We start from the raw sequence: 23,778 nt of genomic DNA, 5'->3' as shown, positions 1-23,778 counted from the left end.
TGTAACCCTGTAGAACCTCTGTTTCTTTGATATGACCTTTCCTCCTTTCTTTTCGTTCAAACTGGCCTCAGATAGCACCCAGTCACCTTCTCCTTTGCATGACTACTCTGTTAAGCATTAAGCCCTCAGAACAATAAGTTCTTATCAGCATTAAATAACCTTTGTTTAAATAATTAAACAAAGCCTCAGGTCTCTTTACCTCAGGGACTGAGTTTTGGTCAAACAAGAGATAACATCTAGGCATTAGTTGTATTTCAGTTCCAGGCCCAGAAAAGCAGCAGAACAAGAAGAAGGGACAAGTAGCTAGAATCTGGACCCTTTGCCCGGATCAGCTTCCACCTACAATAGCACCAACCAATCAGTAGAGACCACGCCCCTGACTCCCTGAGTCACCATGATTAATGATTCTTCCCCCATTTAAACCATGCCCTGGGCCACTTCCTAAAAATAAACCCTTACTTCCTTTGCTGAAAACTCCTGTTCATGTCTTATTGGGCTTTGATGTGCACAGGGAAATAGACCCCTTCAGTCTGCTAACATTTTCCTCACTCCTGAGGTTTAAATCACATTTTACCATTTTGTTGCAGGTTTGGATTTCAGTCAACTTTAGTAGTGTATGTTTATTTGCTTATAGAATGAGTAGGTTATAATAACTAAAGAACAAGTGCCTGGAATTAGATACTGAATATAAAAACACTGAGAAATGCCATTCTAGGAGGTCCTGTCCAAGCAAACAGCTGATATTCCTAGACTGCTGCTCTATAATGCTAGTTGCACACATAGGAGAAAGAACTGCTGAGGAACAGAATATGCCACCCCCAAATATGCTACTTTGGCATAAGGATTATTTTGAGTTGGAGGCAATTGAGGAATAACAGATGTAGGAAAACTCTCTAAAAAGGGAGCATACATCTCCCTTTTGTAAAGGAAATTTACATTTATAGAGGATATTTGCATTTGTGAAGGTGTCCCTCTCTCCTGTACTAGGAAGATGAGGACCACACCTAACAACTCTTATCAATGGAGAAAGCTCTGACTTAAAGCTGCAGAACCAACCTTAATAACCCTTCCTGATTTGCCGTACTTTTCTGGTCACCTTCTAATATCTCCCCTCCCAGCAGACCCAAACTCCTCTTTCTTTGTCTAGCCTATCTTCCATTATGTCATCCCTTGGGATGGGATATAAGCCCTGCAATTCTCCTCGAGTCACATCGCTACCCAGAAGAGAAAGATGACTCTACATCACAAGAGATGCTTCTCACAGAGGAAGGTACCAACTTAAACCTGCATAACAAACGCATTTGATTACTGCGATTTTCCTTGTCACCTTCCCATAACTTGCCTCCCCCAAATCCTCTTCTGTTTCAGGTGAGGATGGTATTTAAGCAGCAGTTCTAGCCAATTCTTTGAGTTACTCATCCTGCATTTTTCCCATATACATATTAATAAGCTTCTGTTTTGTTTTTCTCCTCTTAATCTGTCTTTTCTTGCAGGGCCCCTGCCAAGAACCTACAAGAATAAAAGAAAAAGATATGTTTTTTCTTCTGCTGTTTGTTTTTCTACTTCTTCTTCTTTTGTTAATCTCTTTTACCAGTGTGATACTCTGGGGTCCTAGTTATTGAACCTAGGTAGATAAGGGAAAATAGTTTTTTCCTCCCCTACTGAACAAAACAAGGATTATGTGTTCAGAGATGAGAACTATGTGTCTCAAATCTTAAACCAATTTTGAACCAGACTAGTTCTCAATCTAGATAATTAAAACAACATTAAACATAAATAAATAAATATGCTTATGTTTTGCCAGTTATTTTTAAAATTGAAAAAATCAAAGAATTAGACTAATTTTTAAAAGATTTTATTTATTTATTTTTAGAGAGAGGGGAAGGGAAGGACAAAGAGAGAAAGAGAAATATCAATGTGTGGTTGCCTCTCATGTGCCCCCTACTGGGGGCCTGGTCTGCAACCCAGGCATGTGCCCTGACTGGGAATCGAACCAGTGACCCTTTGGTTTGCAGGCACACTCAATCTACTGAGACACATCAGCCAGAGCCAGACTGAATTTTTTAAATGTTGTTTCATTTAATCTCTTCATGGAAATTCTAGCAATCCATATAGAAATAATCAAGAGTAGACAGTCTAAGCATAGGAGGGGTCATTGCTGAGAAGAAACCCTTACTTTCAGTTACATTTCAAGAAATTATTGGTTAGATAGAATTTAGTTTATTTGAAAGCTGAATTCAACATAAGGCAAATAGTCTTATGCAGTGTTGAAAGGGGGAAAGGATGAAATTAGATAAGAAAAAAATATTTCATTCATCCTGGCATATGACTTAGTTCTTACTTGAATCCATTATAAAATGTCTAAGACTTCAAAATAAAGTAGCTAAAGTGATCAATCTCCAGGGAAAATTTTATTTCAAAATGCACCATTTATTTAGAGCCTGCTATATGCAATATATTAGGTTGTATATATTATAAGATTTAAAGCTGAATAATAAAGCACCTGACCCCTTGAAGCTTACAATCTAACCAACAACAACAATAATAATGTGAATACTGGTAATTGACTTAAAAGATACAAAATTCTAGATAAGTACCCATTAATCAAAGCTAGAAAAACAACTCAAATTAATCCATAGGGAAATTTAAAGGGCCACTTTTTGTTCCTTTATCTTTTGTTTCTCCTATTGTTTAAATTCTTATCTTTCAGAGTAAATATGAAGTGATGGCTGTGTTCAGAATATATTAACATTTTAAGGAGCAATTTGTATGGTACTGAGATCTGTACCATGGCTTAGATTTAGCTATCTCAGCTATGCCATCTTATCCCTGAAACCTTGGCAAGGTAGAAACACAATGGTCTATTTGCTTAAACTGGTAAATAAAAGGGAGTATATCTGGACATCTGGGGGCCGATAGCTAGTTGCACAAGTTAGGTCTACTCATCTTCTGGGGAATATGGTCCAACATCCAACTCACTGAATATTATATGAAATGCAGCACTACTAATTTGGTGTTCCTAACATGTGGGTCTACTTGGAGACATTACTGCTAGGATGTAATGTTACCCTGCTATGTTCCATGTATCTGAGTGCTAAGTGCCATAGAAAAATGAGTTGCAACTTAAAAATAGGTAAAACAAACACATAAATACCAGATCCTGAGTCTTTCCATCAACCTAAAGGAATAGAATACACTACTGCTTTTGATTCAACTGAAGCCTCAGTGTTTAGGGGAATAAGGTTTGGTGTTGAGATGCTTGGGAATGCTTTTGGGCTTGAAGAGATATTTTGCTGTGTCCAGGAGGCCCTAGACAATGCTATCGACAATAGTCCATTGCGAGAGTGACTTGCGACATTTCCTGGTAGTAGCAAGAGCCTCCAAGTTACATTTGGAACAACTGGATCATCAACAAAAAAACCCTGATTCCAGAATCCTTGTGGAAAGGTAAAAGTGTGCACCTAGTAGTTAGTTATTAACAAAGGAAGGAAACAAATGGAATCAAACATTAAGCTTAATAAACTATGGAGCTGAATCAGATATTAAGTTGATTAACTAGGAAGCTGAAGCCTTCACAGACTGCCCCTTTCCCCTAGGGGCCATCCGCACCCTCCACCAAACAGACGCTAATCCCCAAGCAGGCAGGAAGATCCCGTTTTCCAAACTCTCTGGGGTACAATGGGTCTGATACCTGGGATTAAAGAGTGGGAGTTGGGGAGGAATGAAACAGCAGAGGAAATTCCTTTGCTGGGCACATGCATAGTAGAAACCAAGATGGCACACAGGGAGGAAAGTACATCTGCAGTAGAAACCAGATGATGGGGAAAAACTATGGGGCATGCATAGTAGGAGCCAAAATGGTGACATAATGGAGGATTCTAGCCTGGGAAAGTCTGGAGAAAAGATTGGATAGAATAAGGGCATGAAACCCTAGAAAATCCAGGAAAGAGATTGGTTGTGGGGAGGGCCCAGCACAGGTCTGGAAAAACCTACGAAGTAGACTGGATTGTTTGAATGATAAGCCTGCTTGTTCTCAAAAACCAAGAAAACGTATGGATGATTATCAAGGATCTTGGAGTAGTTGCTAATAAAGCCTGCCCACTTTCTAAATCCCCAAGGTTGTGTTACTTCTTTTCACCCCATTGATCTTACCACTATGCTTAAAATTTTCCCACGCATTTGCCCTTTGAAAATCTTTCCTTGAAACACTGAGAGGGCCCATTTTCAATGGCATCAAAAGGAAATGGTAGGTTTTGAAAGACCCAAGGGATCCTGCACTCGGTTTAGAGAGAACCACTGTTCCAACACTTTAGCTAGTGGGGATTGTTAGAAAACAGCTCTTTTATTATAATTATTTTTTTTAACAACTAATGGGCCTCAGGCATGGGAGCTGAGAAATTCCCGTTAGAGTCTACATAGATGTATTAAATGCTAAACTCCTCAATTACTTATACCGAACAGTTAACTTATATTATCAGGCAACGTTTGTTACCAAATTTCTACATTCTCCTAATGGCATTAATTCTGAATTTCAGACAATGGTTTTGTGTGTGTGTGTTTTAGATATAAATTCAGGGTCTGGAGCAGTGCCGGCCAGTACAACTTTCTGTGATGATGGAAATACTCTATACATGCTCTGTCCAATGTTATCTGGGAGCTAGATAGAAATACAAAATCTCAGGTTCATACCCACAGAATCAGAATTTGCATTTTAACAAAATCTACAGGAGATTGTTCTGCACATTAAAGTCTGAGAAGCAGTAGTCTAGAGTACTGGCTCCGAAGCTTGTCTGCACCTCACCGTCGGTTACCATGTTGTCAGTAGAAATCTGTCTTTTCCCACAGGATCACAGGAAAACCATTTCACAGACCCACACACAGGAGTCCGTGGTGTAGCAAGATGAATTATTTGGGTGGGAATCTGCCCCTGGGTTTCCAGTGTCCCATCTTCCTCCATCCCGCTGTGGAAAATCAGGGCCAAAACAAAGGCCAGTGTCGAGAGTTTCGGTTTCATATTAAAACTCTTTCACAGCCAGCATGGTCTGCCACAGGCCTGCATGTCCGTTAACCCACGTGGTTGCGTGTGTTCCTAGGCAAGACGTAACAGAAACGAATGGGGCAAGAGTGGGCCACCAAGCAAAAGAGAGAGAACTTTATTCTCCTGGAGTTGTAACCAGCAGGCTTTTTGAAAATAACCATTCAACTTCCCTTTCACAGGATTCGGAATAGGTCCACGCCCTAATTGGACTGACCTGCCCTTCTGGTCAAGCACCTCCCTCTGTGTCCCTCAAAAGAAGTGTTAATCCCCTTGAAAGAGCAGGGCTGTAATCCCCTGGAGTGTGTGAAACTGTAGCTTCCTGGCTAAGCAAACAGAACTATGCTCCCCAGTTTATTAAACTCAATGTCTAATTCCCTTTGCTTTCTTTCTTATTAGTAATTAGCTATGATAAGAACTGGAGGATATTTAAAAAAATGCTAATGCCTGTGTTCCATCCCAGAAATTATAATTAAAGTTCTTGGATGGCATCTAAGCTTTAGATACGTTTCTTTCTGGCTCTAGGCCTTGGACTTCCCTTTTCTTACAGTATTTACCTTAGAACACTTGCAATGGTAAATTCTTTCTCTGCTCCTTTGAAATGTAAATGTTCTCCCAGCTTCTTGTCAGTTTTAGAACCTAGGATTGACTTTCTCAAGGACCTAGGAGTGATTGCTTTGAAATATAATGATCAAGGAACATAGAGGCTACATCTCCCAAAATCTGCTATTTGTGGTTGGGTAGAAGGTTAACTTTGGTAAATACAAATTATGAAATACAAATGGCCTAATCACATTGACCAACCATAATGACCTTCATTACCTTTAGACTAGCTAGCTCACCCCAGTGCACTCTTTTAAAAAATAATTTAATGAGAGTTAGGCATATAAACTACTTTTTTATTGTACTTTTCTATTACAATTTATACCCCCCTCTCCCACCCCTCCCACTACATTATTGTCCATGCCCATGAGTTCTTTATCTTCTTTTATTTTTTTTTGTTCAATTCTTAGTTATAAATAAAAAGTTAGGATTTTTTTTTTCATATTCATTGCATACCGTTAAGTATTGTCTGACTTGGCTTTGCTATTACTTTTATGTGACCTGGGGTTAATTTCACAACCTCTTTTTGTCTCATTTTTCTTTTTTTGTAAAAGGGGGCTAAATACAGTACCTACTTCAAGATTTGGTGTGAAGATTTAGCATATTAATATGTAAAACATGCTTAGAGTAGTGTCTGACATATAAAAAACTCAATGAATATTAGTTGTTGCCTATGGCAACTACTTTACAATGTTTAGAATCAACTCATTTTTTTGCCACTAATTAGTTATGCCTTATCATTTTATTTATATAATTCATTGATTTTTTTTTTGCCTTTTCATTTATTTTGTGCTAAACATATCAGGCAGATAGATTTGCCCCAGATGGCATGTTCAAAGACTATAACATAAACTTACCAGTTAAAGTCTAAAGATGTAAATATTAAATGGAAGCTATTCATACTCTCCCCCCAGAAAAGAAATTTATAATGAACATTGTTAGAAAATAGTAAAACAACTTAGAAAATGATAAGTAAGTTAACAAAAACATGCAAATAATCTATTTAACCTAGGACAAAAATCTGGATAAATGCATATACATGATTCTTTTAATTGTTTATGTACAGAATGAAAATACTACTACACCTGTCTCATTGGATTTTTGAGGATTATACAAGATAACTTAAGAGAGCAATTAGCAGAGTGTAAGATACTTGAAAAGAGTCCAATAAATGTTGACTAGCTACAGTTAGGGGAAAAGTGAAATGCAAATTCCAACAATAAAAATTCCATCAGAGCCAAGTTTATGTTTCGAACATTGAACAGTTGTCCATTAGTGATTATCAACCAGGGATGATTTTAATCTACCACCACTGCCAGCCAGCACCACTGATGGGAAAACTTGGCAGTATCTGGAACTATTTTTGATCTGCACTGGTGTCTAATGGGTAGAGGTAGGGATTCTGCAAAACATATTACAACACACCGGGCAGCCTCTCACAACAAAGAATTATCTGGTCAAAATTATCAATAGTGCCAATACTGAGAAATTTTGTTCTTTGTAAGCACATTTTTATTTATCTCTAAAGTACTAATCCAGTAATATACTTTCTTTAAAACTCTAGTCTAGACCTACTATGTAGGTATGAGCAAAATATAAGAAAAGTTTAGTTTTTTTTGGTTTTGTTGTTTCCTTTAAAGCTGGTAACTCACAGTTGGAAGTAGGTTTCTTGTTGAAAATCCCAAGCATGTCTTATGTCATTTGCTTTTGGTCCCCAGAGGCAGCCTGGTCTTTCTACAGTGCCTTTTAAGCTAGTTTCTCCCCCTCCTTAAGCGAGACATCTTTTTTACCTCTTTTTCTTTTTCTGTCTCTCCATATAGTCTACCAAGCACTTATAGAAAACAATGAGTTAGAATCCACTGATTCTACTGATTCTAAAACTGCATTCCATCAAAGTATAATTGAGCTCTCCAATTACCTTTAAAATTCTCTGTATTTTCATCCTTTCTTGCTCCTTCTGCTTCTCTTCCATTCAATATAACCTATTTATAAAACTGACCCTATTTCATTTCAATCATTCTATGTTGACTCTTTGTCTGTACCTTATACCTCCTCTTTTTTTCTTTTAATCTAATCTCCTTACTCAGAAAATGTCTTACTTGTGTAACAGGGTACAGCCAAGAGGGGGGCACCAAATAGGATTTATAATGGGGCCCAGAACTCAAGGTGTCCAGGAAATACTAGAAAAATATATAGGATGTCCTCACTCCCCCTGCCACAAGGCTGAGCTGGGGGATGGGACACATGGAGCAGGGCCATTCAGAGCTGTTTTGTACAGCAACAGGTTTGCAGCTAACCTCTGGCATGCTCATTTAACATATCTATAACCTTTAACTGGTTTCACAGATATGTTAAATAGCTGTGGCCATGCTTGAGCCAGAAGAATGAGAGTGACTTCAACCCAGGATGTAACTGGGAAGCAACTCCCCCTGGTTACAGCACCTGCATGAAAGCTTGGAGATGATTGGCTCCATGCCATGGGGCCACACCTGCCCAGACTTAGAATGGCAGCCCAGTAAAGCTGGAAGAATACAGGAATGCTGGCAAGTGGTAACTGATTGTAGGAGGAGTTGGAAATAGGGCTGCAGAGGAAGATTGGCTTGGGGATTTAAACCCAGGCACAGCAGCCATAAGAGGGAAGAACCACACAGCTTTGGTAGATTTGGGGACCTCACAGCTTTGACAGAGTCAGGACCACACAGCTTTGAGGTGTTCCCTTTTGCCACGTGGCTTAGGAAGCAGGAGAGACTTTGCCTGGAAGAAAAGGGGTAACAGGACTCTTGCCGGTGGGCCATGAGAAGGTGTCACATGGCTTTGGATTAACTGGAGATTGCAGCAGCAACACAGCTGATGGTGCTGGGAGCCTAAATCATGGACTTCTATTTCTTTTCCTAAGATACGGTACCCTGGACTGGGCAGAGGGAGAAAGAAGGACTGTGTGCATCTGTAGGTATTCTAAAGGACTTTAGTCTGTACAACTTTAAAATATTTCCTTTCCTTTTCACAAATCTCTGGCATTGAGAGACGTCTTTCCTCCGGTGGCAGGCATAGCGAACCTAGTGGGGGGCTCCTTTCAGTAGTAGTATATCATATACCCCTCTGGTCTGTTCTGTAACACTTGAAATAAGTTTCCAAGATTCAGTTCTACTTGACCCTTCTTTTTGCTTCTAAACTTGAAAGAACTGCCCACTCTTAATCTCTTTTTTTTGATAACAACTTCTTCATTATTTACCTACAATCCTTTTTCCTTCATACTATTTAAATAAAAATGTTTTTCAAAGGTCACCGATAATCATCTCATTGACAAATACAATAACTTTTCCTTAGGACTACTGGGTTCCATTCCTTCATTTCCACCAATCTGATTCATGTCTCAATCTAGATGTTTCAGGATAACTTATGACTGAAGTTGCATTTATTACATTATCTCAAAACCTGTTCACCTTCTTATGTTCCTGATTTTAAAACATTAACTTTCTTGAAACTCCACTTGAAACATAAGACCCATCTCTTTTGGCCACTTCTCAATGTCATTTCACTCACTCAATTCTCAAGATTATTGATTCAAATATTACTTAGAGTTTCTTCTTTATCCTACTCTACAGTTCTAAAGAATTATGCAACTAAACTTTTAAATTTTTACTACATGTGAACACTATGCATTGTATATACTTACCAAACACAGTCTTTAAAATAAGTGTAAGCAGGAATTACTCTATTTTATAGATGAGGACAATAAAAATAAATAATTTGAAGTGGGTTGGCTGGGGCTATATAGCTAGTTAGGCAGACACTGAATCCAAATTCCATGTTCACGCTGCCATTGTAGTCTGCATCTTTCTTTAGAATCAACTTCGAAAGTTTTCACTTACCAATCAGTATAGGAGACCGTTTTGCATGGTGTGGGTCCAGCTCCCACTTGGAAAGGCCAGTGGAAAGTGAGGTCCGATACACAGGACCCACACCCATGGATAGATAGGTTCTCCCATAGGGAATCAGGCCTGCATTGTACCTAGGCTGCTTTGAGACTTGCTTTTTGCTAAAACTCCCTCACCCTGAACTGAGGCAGCAAATGTTTACTACATATCTTTAAAGTAACTTCCTAAAATCGATGCTAAACCTTCCAAGGATAAGTGTAACCAGTTCAACCACTTTTCCTTTTACATTTGCAAATATCCTCCTTTTTTATGTAATTAGCAAAATTCTCTCCTTTGTTTTCTGTAAAAGGTAACCACCTAAAGTGAACCTGTGCAGAGTAAATGAGGACCATCCTCAATGTAATGTGCCCAGAAAAGCAATAAAAGCTTGTCAAGGCAAGGGTCGGGGCACTCTCCTCTTGAGAGAGTGGCCGTGCCATCCCTTTTCCTCCATAGGACTCGGTAGTCCATGTAAGTTTGTCTTGTCTCATCCACAATGCCGCAGACAACACAGGCCAGTGTCTGCATCAAATCGGGTACCACCTTAACTTCCTGATTTTGCATCCTAAAATTTTACGTTAGATAGCCTGTATCTCCTGTCTCATCCTGCCTCTTGTAAATTTCCAGCTCAGTATCTTCATTCACGGAAGGATACCCTTGCACCATATTGCCTTAAATCCAAATCCTAAGTACGGGTTTCATGTATTGACTTAAATGTTGCCTCAACAAGCAATATATGTTTTTAAAGTAATTAGAATTTGAAATTAATGGACTCATATGATCATATAATGTTTTTTATTGTTGTGTGGACACATGAAAATTCAACCTTTTATTCCTCTTATGTTACAGTTTTGTGTACTCTATTAAAATAAGGTTGTGAAAAAGCCAGGTGGTGAAAGACAAATACCATATGATCTCACCTATAAGTGGAACTTCATCAACAAAACAAACAAGCAAGCAAAATATAACCAGAGGCACTGAAGTAAAGAACAAACTGACAATAATCAGAGGGGATAGGAGAGGGGAATAACGGGGAAAGAATGGGCAGGGTTGTCAAGGAACATGTATAAAGGACACATGGACAAGACCAAAGGGGGGAAGGATTGAGGGTGGGAGGTGAGGGGGTACTTGTGAGGGGAAAGTGGAGACAACTGTATTTCAAAAACATCAAAAAAATGCAAAAAAAAAGAAAAAAGAAGGAAAGAAAATAAGGTTTGCTACAAAAATCAAATGAACCTTCCTAATTTTTTCTACCTAAGCAGTTTATTTGCTTTCTATCATCTATATTAAAGTGAGAAAAGGTATGGATAGAATGGTAACATAAAGGTATCAGCTAACTTTTCAACAAAACTTCATGGAGTGACTCTACCTGAAATTTTGGTCCTCTTCAAATATAAAATATTGATTTTGTCAGTAAGCATTTAAAGCATTGATTAAGTTCTGGGACACTGAATCCCAGTACCTCAGGTTGGCAAATAGATTTAGACCCAGTGCTCACTAAGATGTATTTACTGCGGCTGCCAAGGACAGCAGGGCAGAGTGCAGGAATCTATGTTTGGCCTGGAAATGGAAAAAAATAACAGTACTTATAGCGCATATGAGTTGTATTTACCATTTATATACTAACCAAATCACTAGAAACTGGCATATTAAATAATTGTTAACATTTATTTGCAGCACACATACCTCCCTCGTGCTTAAAAAAATGGAGGCTCACCATCTTTCTAGCCTCAAAAGGTGATGTAGAGAATGGGAGCAGAAAGAAGGAGGTGCATAATTTTGAAAATCATTTCACACTGACTGCAGTAAGGAGTGATAAACCGTGCCTGGTATACTAAAGAGAACACCTTTCTATGTTTGTGTGTCCTTGCTTCCAAGTTTGATGTCTTTCTTTTCTAATAGATAAGCATTGCCAAATTCTAATCTTCAAAGTTATCATTAAGTCTGCTGTAATTAATCCCTTTGTTTTTGTTTTGTTCACATAGTTTAGTGGAGAAAAAACAATGTAAATTTAATCACTCTTGGATCTGTTTATATTATAGACTTGCTTTGATAAGACCATAGAAAGTTATAATGTAAATTTTTTGAAGGAGCCAAGACTTCTCTGTTACCTCATAAGAAATAAAATGTTGGTATACTTTTAGATGTGGGTAATCTTACACACTATCTATATACTTCATTTGATTAAATTTTAGATAACAAGTTTGTTTTCTTTATTTTTATTCCCTGTTGGGAGGTGAAGAGAGTAACATCCCTTTCCTTGCTTTAGTTTTTATTATTCTATGTGTTTTATGTTTACAACTTGTCCTTAGTAGTCTGTATGTTCCTTGGGGGTTAAAACCATGTATCATTCATGATTGTATTTCTTCTAGTGATACTTTCCACAATCCCTTGCTCAGAGTAGCTTTAAACATGCTGTGTGAAAGAATAAATAAATGAATAATGAACTAGAGAAGAACTTCCATTCCCTTAAATTGAAGGCTAAAACAATTGTGATTTTATATTTTAAATAAGAGTACAATCCTCACTATGTTTGGGGATTTTCTTGTTCAACTTCGTTTTAATAAATAGAATAAAATGAAAATGTCGAACCCATTCAAAAAACCTCACAGAAAAGAAAACCTAGCAAATAAGATGCTGCAAAGGCAAAAACTATTAAATGATCTTTAGGCTAGTAGAACTAATTAGAAGTAAACTATCCAGCAATATCAATATCCCAAATTAGTTGCCGGAGGAGAGAGTTGAGTTGAATCTGTCTTATTTGGAAATTTGAACTCACTGGAACTGGATTCGTTGGTATCTAGTTCTCTACTTAGTACCTATCTTCAGGAGAACCTTCTGAGAGCTACAGAGAGCTCCAATCAGAAAATGTAAGTCTGATGCTCTGTCAGGCCTCATTACTAGAGGCAAGAGCTGTCATCATTATTTTGATGAAGTGCAAAGTAAAATAAATTTGAAACTTCCTCATTTGCAAAAAAAATTTCAAAAGGTATATGTTGGCTAGTACAAAACTGACATTCAATTCAATATAGTATTAAAATAGATAAAAAGCTCAGATTTGGGAGCAGTTCAGTAATAATAGGTAACTGTGACACAAGAAAACTTCAATTGAGTCAGGAATGAAGTGTTTGCCTGTTAGAGGATTTTTTTCCCAAGTCTAGTTAAATTAAAATTATTTTTTCTCATAGAATTCTGTGCTATTGTAAAAACCATATCCATATAAAGCCAATAAATTTTTGAGCGACTGGCTATTGGCTGCTACTTGATGACCCGTGATTATTGGGCCTCTGAAAAGAGTTGCAACTTTTATTATAGAATCCAGCACTGTTAACTTTCATTATCATAGGATCATAGAAATATTTTTATTGTAGTGAAATCATCAGTACAGTCTTTCACTCTCTCCAAAATCATGTGTTTCATGTTAGAGAAAAAAAAATACAATACAGACACAAGATGCTCTACAGGAATAATGGCCCCAAACTTCCCAATCTACTAACACCCATTTTATTCACTGGTGCTGGAAACATTTAACATTCTTTTCTATTCAAGAAACACTGATCCTTTGTTGAAAGGAATAGCAGACACTATATGAAAAATAAATATATCTCTTCATCTAACACCTACCATATAAAAGAATCACTTTCAGATGTACTTCAGATTTAAATGTAAATGATAAAAGAAAATTTCTAGAGAAAAACATAGAGTATATTTCATGATCTTGGGATAAGAAACTTTCTTTAAAAAAGAAATACAAAAAATGCTAAGTATAATAAAAACAAATTAATAACTTGGACTACTTTATAAACAGAAATTTATAGTAATCAAAATTCAGCATTTACAAACAACAAACAATGGGAGAAGGTATTTAAAATATATTCATTTGGCAATAGACTCTTATCACTTAATATATATAGAACTCATTCAAACCATGAGAAAAAATAAATTAAAATGACTTGAATAAGCACTTTATAAAAGAAAACATCAAAAAATCAACAAACAAAATATAGTATATCAAGAAAATACAAACTGAAAACAAAATGTGAATTTAATATATACTTGCCATTAAAAATAAAATGAAGGTAGAAAATAGCAAGTATTGGTGAGGTACTGAAAAATTGAAATGTTGCCAGTTGCTACTAATAGGAGTCCAAATTGGCATAAATACTTTGGAAAACTAGCTGTTAGCTCACATAAATAAATGACACACCTTCTGCATGCCTCTTGAGCTAGCAATTTCATTTCTAAATATAGACTCAACTAAAATATATACATGCACAAAGAGATGTGCATAGAACCACTATTTGTAATAGGCAAAACTAGAAAAAGAAATCATCAACATGTTATAGAAACTGTGGTTTTATCATGCAATGAAATACTTTGGAGCAATTAAAATGAATTAACTTTTCTTACATATTTGAACATGAATAAACCTAATAAACATAATGCTGAGCAAAAGGGAACAGGCAAAACAGTGCATGCAGATTTTATTTGCCAACAGTATAAAATCAGTCACAACCGGTTTCTTGTTTTAGGAGTCATGATGGTGGCTCTCTTTGAGCAGTTACAACTGGGTGGAGCACGGCAGAGGAATCTGGGAGAACGAGCTGTGTTCTGTTTCTTGATCTGACTGCTGGTTGTATGGAACTTAGTTGGGTTGTACACATAATAAATGCACTGTTCTTATGTATATTATATTTCAATAAAAAGTTTACTTTGAAAATGCATAGCAGTCATTTACAAACAGTATTATTAGAGAGACCTTCATGCAATGGCTGCATTGTGGGGAAAAAATACTGTCATATGTTTCCTTTAAAAATAGCATTACACTGGCCTTGTATTAAAAACTGTACATTGCATAATGTCTCCAAATAATTTTGTTTTAATAAGGGCTGAGTTATTTCAGTATCTATTAAATAACTATCACAGTAATTTGAATATTCAGGGTACTCCTTTGATGGTGAAGAAACTGTTTATCCAGTGAGACAAGATTCCTTCAGTTGTTTCCTAACCTTCCTGAAGGCTTATTTCCGTCAAGCTGCTGATATATTTGAGGTAAGTAACTTTGCCTTTTTGTTGTTTGACAAGATTGAAGTTCTCTAGGATATATTACAATGGAATAAAAATTATCTCATCCAGTATGTTTAACGAATAAGAACTAATACCATTTTCTTGTTGCAGAATAAAAGCCGTTCATGTAACAGTAGGGATCCTTTCTGAAAACTTGAAAAAATGCAAATACAAAATGATATTCATTACCATATAAGTAATAAAACTTCCTGTTTTTAAATAATTGTTTTTCTTATTTCAAACCTGAAAACTGAAAGCTATGACCAACTTATAAGTGATATTTGTATCCTTTGGAAATGGCATAACTTACATAGCATTCAATATAATATTTTTTTCTATATAAAAACATTGTTTTTCAAATTATCATCCCAATGTATATTTAAATCAAAGCATGTGAGTACCCCTGTTTCACCATATTCATTTTAAGGACACTTATACGTACCCTGTGTTACCAAGTTTCTACCAGTGTCACAGCAGGTTGATTTACTCAGCTGAAAACAACTGCAGTATTTTCTTACAGCTTTGAATGAGAGGTGGAGCATTAACTCTAAACATGTAATGTATTAAATTTCTAAGGCTTCAAAGGGAGCAAAATTAATTTAATGCCACAAGACTGCTCCAGGGACAGAAAAAAAGATACAAACAGAATTGATATGCTCCTTTTCCCCCTTAGAAATTAAATGACAATGCTAAATGAGCAATTTTTTAAACTTGAACTTTTTACTTTTAAATTAATATATCCCTTGACTATTTCAACAACTTTCCATGACAATCTATAAAGTATAGGAAGCAGTAAAGGTCGGATTTCCACTATCCCCCCCTTTTTTTTCATTTACCAGAATTTCTCCCTCTACCTCTTCCTCTCTTTGGTGCCTGCTGTCTCTGTCTTCCTTGTGATCTTTAGTTTCTCTATCTTTCCTATTATCCCAGTCCATCAGTTTCTTTCTATCTTCACTTGCCTTTCTATCCATCATATAATCTAAGGTAAGTCATTTCTACAAATACATCTCTTAGGATCCAGCAATGATGTACCCCCTTTGACCTCCTGACAACTTACTTTACCAGTTTCAAACTGTGTGTGTCCCTTGCCATCGACTATCAGCATTAGCTGCAAAGGAATTGAGCAATGCTGCAGGAAGTCAGAGACCAATATTGATTAGACCTAGAGAGGTTTTTAATTTGTAAGAGGTTTATAAATGTAAATTTGGAATTTGGACAAAATATTACATGCTGTACTTTCCAAATCTAAAATGACATAAATAAATATATTTCCTAAAAATTGTAGCAATGGTTCTTAAAAGTACTTTATGTTTTTTTTACTTTTAATTTCTAAAAATATGAAAGAATATTCTGGAACTTCCAACTCAAGAAGGTTAAAGAAAGCAACCCAAAACCCTATCAAAATATAAAGGATTGGATAGGTATATAAATCAACAACTCTGAGGAAAAAGGGGAAAAGGCCATAGGAAAAGTGTCTTAAAATAAATTACTGAAAAAAGAAAACCAGCCCTGGCTGGTGTGACTCAGTGGATTGAATGCTGGCCTGAGAACCAAAAGGTCACTGGTTCTATTCCCCGTCAGGGCACATACCTGGGTTGTGGGCCAGGTCACTAGTAGGGGGCACTTGAGAGGCAACCACACATTGATGTTTCTCTCCCTCTCTTCGCCCTCACTTCCCCTCTGTTTAAAAATAAATAAATAAAATATTTTAAAAAAAGAAAAACAAATGAAGCAGTGATATGTGATGAAGACTGTAGGAAGAGACATAGACTAGATACCATTATAAGGGGCAGAGCAGACAGCCCTCTATCCTGCCAAGTCCTAGAAATGCCAAGTCAAATGGAAGGCAGAAGTGAGATGGAGACCTGAAAAGCTGGGGAGTGCTGTCAATTTGGCAATTCTTCTTACTTGTAGTAGTTATGTTGTATAAATTTCTCACACATACTAAATTAGTAAATACTGAACCATACTCCTAGGGAAAATATAGGCTTTGACTCCTATAAGCCTTGCTACAATAAAATACTACAGATTGGGTAGTTTAACACAGCAAAAAAATATTTATCACAGTTCTGGTGGCTAGAAGTCCAAAATCAAGGTGTCAGTGTAGTCCTTCCCTGGTTGCACTTCTCATTGTATTTCTCCATGGTGGAAGGGGAGGGGCTAGGGATCTCTGAGGAGTCTTCTCAGCCTTTAGAATAGCACTAATCCTATTTATAAAGGCTCCACCCTCATGATTTAGGCACTCACAAAGGCCCCACATTTTGACACCATCATGGTAGGCAAAGTATTTCAACATACAAATTTGGGGGGGGGGGGCACAAAACATTCAAATAATAGCATCTTGAGTCATTATTGTTGAACTCATGGCCAATGGCACTATAACTCAAGCCTGAATGTACCTTATCTAACACAAGTACTTTCTCAGTAAGAAGCATCGCAGCCTGCTTCTGTCTAGGAAGGTGGATGGCACTTCGACGCTACATTTGGAGGCCATTTTAAACAGTGAAATCACCAAGAAAAGGCACAAAAAATGCAAAAAGAACACTAAATAAGCTGCAAAAAAGGAACATTCACAAAATAAAAGCTGAAACAAGAATTCAGAGCATGGATTTGTTTGACCTGAACTGGGAATATGGGCAACTGGTAACTCAAATTTTTCACAGTTCTATAGCTTTTAGTGAAGGACCATGGAGTCATCTCTAGTATTACTTCTGCAGTTACAAATAAATTTTAATGAGTAGGTGAATCTGCAAATGCAGACTCAGTAAATAAGGAGGATAAACTCTACTTAAGTGTATGCTGATTTTCACAGGGGTCTTCTCACACAGTCTCCTGAATAACATCCCTGAAAGCTGACATTCATCCTTGTACACACACACACACACACACGTGTACAAGTAGAACTGTTCTATGAAGACTCAAGTGGACTTCCTGGGAAAAATAAGGCAACTAATGTTGGCATTATTATCCTAGAGCAAAGATCTTATGTAAACACACGTCCAAAATCTAATATTACCTCCATTATCTGATAATGTCCCATTTGCTCCATCTAAAGGCAAGCTTTTCAATGGACAAACTAAAAGCCTGTTTTCATATGCACAACTTTTAATAAACTTATTATTCATTCATCCTTAAATATGAAAACAACTGCAATATGGAAAAGATTAAGATAAAAAAAGGAAATACCTTATAAAAGACAGATAATTTGAGAAAATGCTAGAATTTAAAAATTCTAAGTAGTAACTTTTGAGAACTTAAAGAAAATATTTTAGAAGTTAAAATAAAAAAGACAAAGCTTATCAAGCATCTAGTAAAATGGATGGTTAAAAAAATAACCTGGTTAGACACATTATTGTGAAATTTAAAAACATGAAGGTTCCTAAAAGGTGTCAAGGTACAAGTAACAAACCACCTTCAAATAAATAAGGACCAGACATCCATTGAATTTCTTAGCAGCCAACTAAGTGCCAGACTAGAATAAAATAATGCTGTTGATGTTCTGAGGCAAATCATTTTTAACCTAGGGATTTATAATTAGCCAATTTATTCATGAATGACTAAGTCAGAATAAATATATTTTCATTAAAATATAAAGAAATGATAAATTCTACCTTCACACACTTTTTCTTAAGGAGCAAGTTGAGGATATTCTCAAGCAAAATAAGAAACTAGAAGACATGAAATCCAGGAATTAACGGATCTGATCCAAATGAGTAAGGAAGGAAGTGCCAGAAATAGGGCGGGAGAAACAGGCCCCTGGAAGGGAAGGCTCCAAGCAGGTAGGAGGGATTTAGAGGATTTGTTATTAAAGATATCAATTTAGAATTCCAGAAGCTAACAAAAATAAACTGAGAAAAAGTAAGAAAAGTTATAACTCAAACAAAATACCTAAAACTGAGTAAAAAAAAAACACCTAAATCATATCAGTACTTCATTGTGCAGAAAAAAACATTTACAGTGTTTAAAACATTAAGTAGAATTCCAACTTTTATTGCTACAGATTAGAAAACATATGCTCTAACACACTCAACATAAAAATCAAACTGTGGACCGTGGAAGTCGGCAGGTTCAGGAGTGACAGCTGTTGTGGACACTGTCCTCTCTATAGTAGACGGCACAGGAGTGAAGGTGTAGCTATGTTATTTAAAATTATTTAAAATCATGTTATATTGAGAGGAGCTGTGAGTATTGGTGAAGTAAATGAACTAAATCTTCATTTTTATCATAACAGAAAGGAATTCAATGGGAGATAAAACAGTAAGTCAACTTATAATATTCATCAAAGTAAGTAAAAATAGGAAAAACATGCAAGAGCTAAGAGCAATTCCATCTATTAATTAAATACTATATAGCTATTAAAATTATGAAGAACACTTCATATATATCAATTAAATGTGCTCCCAAATGTTACTAAGTAACAAAAACCCAGGCACAGAACTTGTAACTCGTACACCACTATTTGTGTAAGAAACAATAAAGACTGTGTGTGTGTTTATGCATGTGTGTGTATATGTACACTGGAATGCCACACAAGACACATTACTTGACTCCTGATAGAAAAATCAGGTGCTTGAGGAATAGTAGTGGGAGGTTATCCTTTAGAACATTTAAATCTTTAAATATTCATGTAACATAATCATAGGGATGCAAAGTACAGCACAGAGAATACAGTCAATAGTATTGTAATGACTATGTATGGTTCCAGGTGGGTATTTAAAACATTAGAGGGATCACTTTGTAAAGTATTTGATTGTCCAACCACCCTGTACACCTGAAACTAATACAAAATAATATTGAATGTAAATTGCAATTGAGAAAGAAGAACCTTTTAAATTGAAACCATGTGAATATATAGAGTAATTTCAAAAGTAAATATGAATTAAATTTTAAAAATTAAAAATAACTAATTTTTCTGAAAAGAATAACAGGTAAAAAGAGGTGAACCATGGAACTCTCATTTTTTGTTATAAAACCCTCAGTTGCATTTGGTTTTTAAACTCTGTTTCTTTCTCTTTCTCTCTCCCTCTCCCTCCCCTTTCCCCACCCCCCACCCCCACACTGAATTGTTGTTTATCTATTACTGTTGGCCTAATGAATTCTTACTCATTTTGCAAGATTCTGGTACAACAAATTCTCTCTGAAACATCCTGACTCTGGTCAAGCTCCCTGCTGAGTTAGTCAGTTCTATGGGATTCTAGAGTACCATTTACCCATTAGTATTATAGCATTTTTGTTTCACATTTCATTACTTAGTTATATGCCTGTCTCTTCTACTAGACTGTGATGTTTTAAGTCAGGAATTACTCTTTGTGTCTCCAGACTTTTGATGATGCCTGCCTTTTGATTTAAAAACCATGCTACTTGGTTTTTAAATAAATTACTTTTAGTGCTCAAGGTCAGCCTATTCCCTAACTGGGGAAATGCTTCTAGAAGGCACCAGAGGAGTCTGAGAACAGCTAACTGAGAAACAGGAACCACTATACATGTCAGGACAGTGTAGCCAACTGGCTTAGCATGGGGAAGGTGGTGGGTTCACATTCTTTCTGTCATTCCTACTTCACTGCTTTAGTCTGTGGAATAAATTTAGTCCACAGTTTGCATACATAAAATCAGTGACTGTGAAAGATAAGTGAGTGGGAAAAAAAATGGTGGCTGGGTAGAGGAAGAGAGAGAAGTCTCTCAGGAAAATTGCAAACACAGATTTCATGTATTTGAGAACAAAGATACAAGTAGACTATTACAAGTATCACAGTCCAGTTAGGGAAAGGGGCCATGGTCACAATGCAAGTCAACATCATACTGGTTAATTGATAATCAATAATATAAAGATGGCCACATAAAATTCCTTTGAAAAACTCGATTTTATCTACCTGAAATAGCAATTTCTTTATTGGCCATGGGTAGCCCTTCCCTGACAGAGCTTCATGAGGGCTAATATTCTGGGATCTGGTCCCATCAATTATCCTCTGATCTTTAGTCTGTCATTTTCACTGGTTGCTTTCTTAGAGCCTGTGTAAAAGAGCTTCAGTTTTTTTCCCCAAGAAACAAAACAGATTTTTCTGTTTCTGATATCCATTAACATTTTTTTAAATTATCCATTTACTTTTACTTTCATCACCAAGCTCCTTGAGTAGTCAACATACCCAACTCCATTAATTCCCTCCATGACCCTTTGCGATCTTTCTCTAGTCTCTGCCATTCTTAGGAACTTTTTGGCTCCTCAATATGAATACCTTTTTTGAATTCCCATCCTAAAATGTTTAACTCTAATAGCTATCCCTTGTCCTCCACACTTAGGACCCATAACATACCACTATGCAGGCTATCTCCCTACCTTTGAGACTATCTTTTGTCCCTTGCCTGTATACTTTTTTACACTTTGCAAAATTAGTAGAGCTTCCCTGAAATTTCATTTATAGCCCTTCTTCCTTTATCCTTCGTAAGTTCACCTTCAGCAATATCTTCCAAGTGCAAGGTTTTAAAGGCATCTCTGTGCCAAAAGTTTTTTTATTTAAGACTTTTCTATGTCACTACCTCTTTCTGGCACTTTTCACTCCAATATTTTGGTCAATATTCATTTTATTTTCCTTTTTACCATAATATCCATTTTATTTTTCTTCTCACCACATATTTACCACATAGAAATCTGTCTTTTAATTCACAAATAAATGTGTTCTTGCTAAGTAACTACACTTCTGGGCTTTTCAATCTAATATGCTTCAGCCCTTACTGTACTGGGCAATTTGTCAGCAATATCAAGTTGGTATTATTTTCTCCTTTGCTTTTGTACAAGCTTTTTTACTTTTGTACTTTTTTTTCTATCTTATTTTTCCCCTACAAGCTTAAGTTTTTCTCAGTTTCCTTTGCTAGATCTTATTTCCCTGCCTGTGCTTGTTCTTCAGTTTTGTGCTTCCCCTTATTTAACTATTTGTTCTTTGCACATTGTAGTGCTTTACATATATGTATCTGTCTTAGGCTCTGAGCTCTCCTCAGTATTTGAATAATGTATGCAACTGCTTACTGCATATCTATTAACTTGAGCATGAAGAAAAGCTCTGAGGATTAAAGAACATACTTAACCTGTCCAACATAGGTCTCTTCACCTTACCCCCAGACCAGCTTTTCCTCATATGTTGCCTCACCTTTATATATGCCTCCTTGCCATGGTAAAAGTCTCTACCCCCTCTTTTTTAAAGCATATCTTAGGATATCTCATTAATCTACATTACATATTTAGTATGTTGAAAGCAATATGTTATTCCCATTTTACTGATGGTAAAATCGAGACTCAGAAATGTTAACTAATTTGCCAAAACAACATGCCCATAAAGTGGCTGAGATAGACTTGTATTTATCTGTTATATACCACATCTTTTCTGTGAATTCCTACCTAGGACACTAAGGCCAGTTCAAATGTGCTTTCTTAATGAAGCCTGCTCAGATGCTTCAGCCTGATTTATTACAGTTATAAGATTCCAATTTATAGTACATGTCTTTGTGCATTTCCCTTCAGTCTTCTAGCATATTTTGTGTTTCTTAAAGGAAAGAATCAACTCCTGTAAAATAGAAAATATTCTTTCAATTGTAGAAAAATCTGGCTGTTTAATTTCCAAACTAGAAAAAGATTGAACTTCTATATTTGTTATTAAACTGCATAACAAAGTTCCCTATTAAAATAAAAAATGGCAGTATTGGTATTTTCCCAAAAGTTTTATTCTATTAGTGATTTATATTCTACTTCAGTCCCTTGACACCAATTATATTATAGAGTGTTACAGAACTTCTAACACATTCTTAATTTGGAGGCCTTACAGCAGTACTTTAGGAGCTAAAGAAAGCATAATAGGGAAGTGAGAAAAAAGTATTAGTCAAAGCCACCAAAATTAAAAACACTAATAATAAAACCCATGTGAAAGTATGTAATGTCACGACCAGTTCTAGCACCCTTAAACTGTAAAGCAGAATGACCTGACAGTAATCTTTTGCAAGGCAATAGCAAGCACTATAGAACACAGAGATGTTACACAAATCATTAAAATGTCTTAGTTGTATTTTGACAAAGTTTTGAAGCTTCTAGCCACATAAACAGATACAATTAAAACTTTGAGGCTGCAGTATCATAAAATGTATAGTGGTCATCACTTTGCAGTTTCAGAGAGTTTTAATCATTTGTCTTGGTACAGAGTTCACAGAGCAGAAGTAATTTGCTACATGTTTCTGTAAAAGTAATCATGTTCAGGTAGCAATAGCCTGATTCAAGTAAATCTTTTCGCAGAAGCAGAATTTTAGTTGGCAAAAACATTTAAGGATTAGAGAATTTTGCATTTTGAATTCATTCTTGAGCTTGTTAGACTCATTCAGGTCAACAGCACTTGTAAACTGTCATAAGATTTCTTAAAATCATCCTGGGTATATATATATAAATGCAATCATTCAATCATTTTCAGCAACTAACTGGACAGTGCAGGGTACATACAATGAGCCAGGAGTTCACTGTGCTGCTACCTCCACTAGTATTAATGAGAGTTGTATACTTAATTCCCTCTCACTGCTCTTAATTTTCAATACCCCAGTGAAATCTATTCCAACACATTTAATTTCACACTCTAACCCCACCCCCTGACAATTTTCCTTACCTCAGTAATGAAGGATTTGGCTGTGGCGGGATTCATAACAAGGATGGCTCGCCTAAGAGTGTCTCGATAGCGATTCAATTCCTCTATTCTCATGGTATCAAAGAGAGTGGTGATCATTTTATTGATGTTGTTTTCTACCTTTTGAAGTGCAACATCCATACCCTGCTGAGACACTTTGTCCAAAAACTCCTGTATTCCACGGATATCTAGGAGAAACAAAATCCCATCAAAGTGTGAATTAGAGCACAGAAGGGAGATAAGAGCTATTTCATTTATATCAGAATAGTTTATTGTTCAACATTGTATGCTGTCTACAAATTCAGTAGCTGGTAAAACTCTGATATATGTTTTAGGTTTAGTGTGATTTAATGTGTTTACATAAAAATGTGGAGATTATTATTTTTATTTATTTTTTTTACTTATTTTTAAATATATATATGATTAAATATATAATCAATTTATTGATTTTATGCTATTACAGTTGTCACAATTTTCCCCCTTTCCTCCCCTCTACCAGGTA

General features: G+C 36.1%; 1 protein-coding gene across 1 annotated transcript in view; it reads right to left on the bottom strand.

Moving 5' to 3' along the window:
• The window catches only part of GRID2 (glutamate ionotropic receptor delta type subunit 2), a 1,404,853-nt gene that overhangs the window by 665,166 nt on the left and 715,909 nt on the right, over positions 1 to 23,778 (bottom strand). Inside the window, exon 4 of the mRNA XM_045820339.1 lies at positions 23,259 to 23,464. Within this exon, the coding sequence (XP_045676295.1) occupies positions 23,259 to 23,464 (206 nt within the window). The remainder of the gene's footprint in view (positions 1 to 23,258; positions 23,465 to 23,778) is intronic.

The sequence above is a fragment of the Phyllostomus hastatus genome, unplaced genomic scaffold (assembly GCF_019186645.2).
Source record: "Phyllostomus hastatus isolate PE091 unplaced genomic scaffold, TTU_PhHast_1.1 phas_scaffold_39, whole genome shotgun sequence".
In the NCBI taxonomy this organism is placed as follows: Eukaryota; Metazoa; Chordata; class Mammalia; order Chiroptera; family Phyllostomidae; genus Phyllostomus; species Phyllostomus hastatus.
Note: the sequence above shows the minus strand (reverse complement) of the source record. Positions and strands in the feature narration are given on the sequence as shown.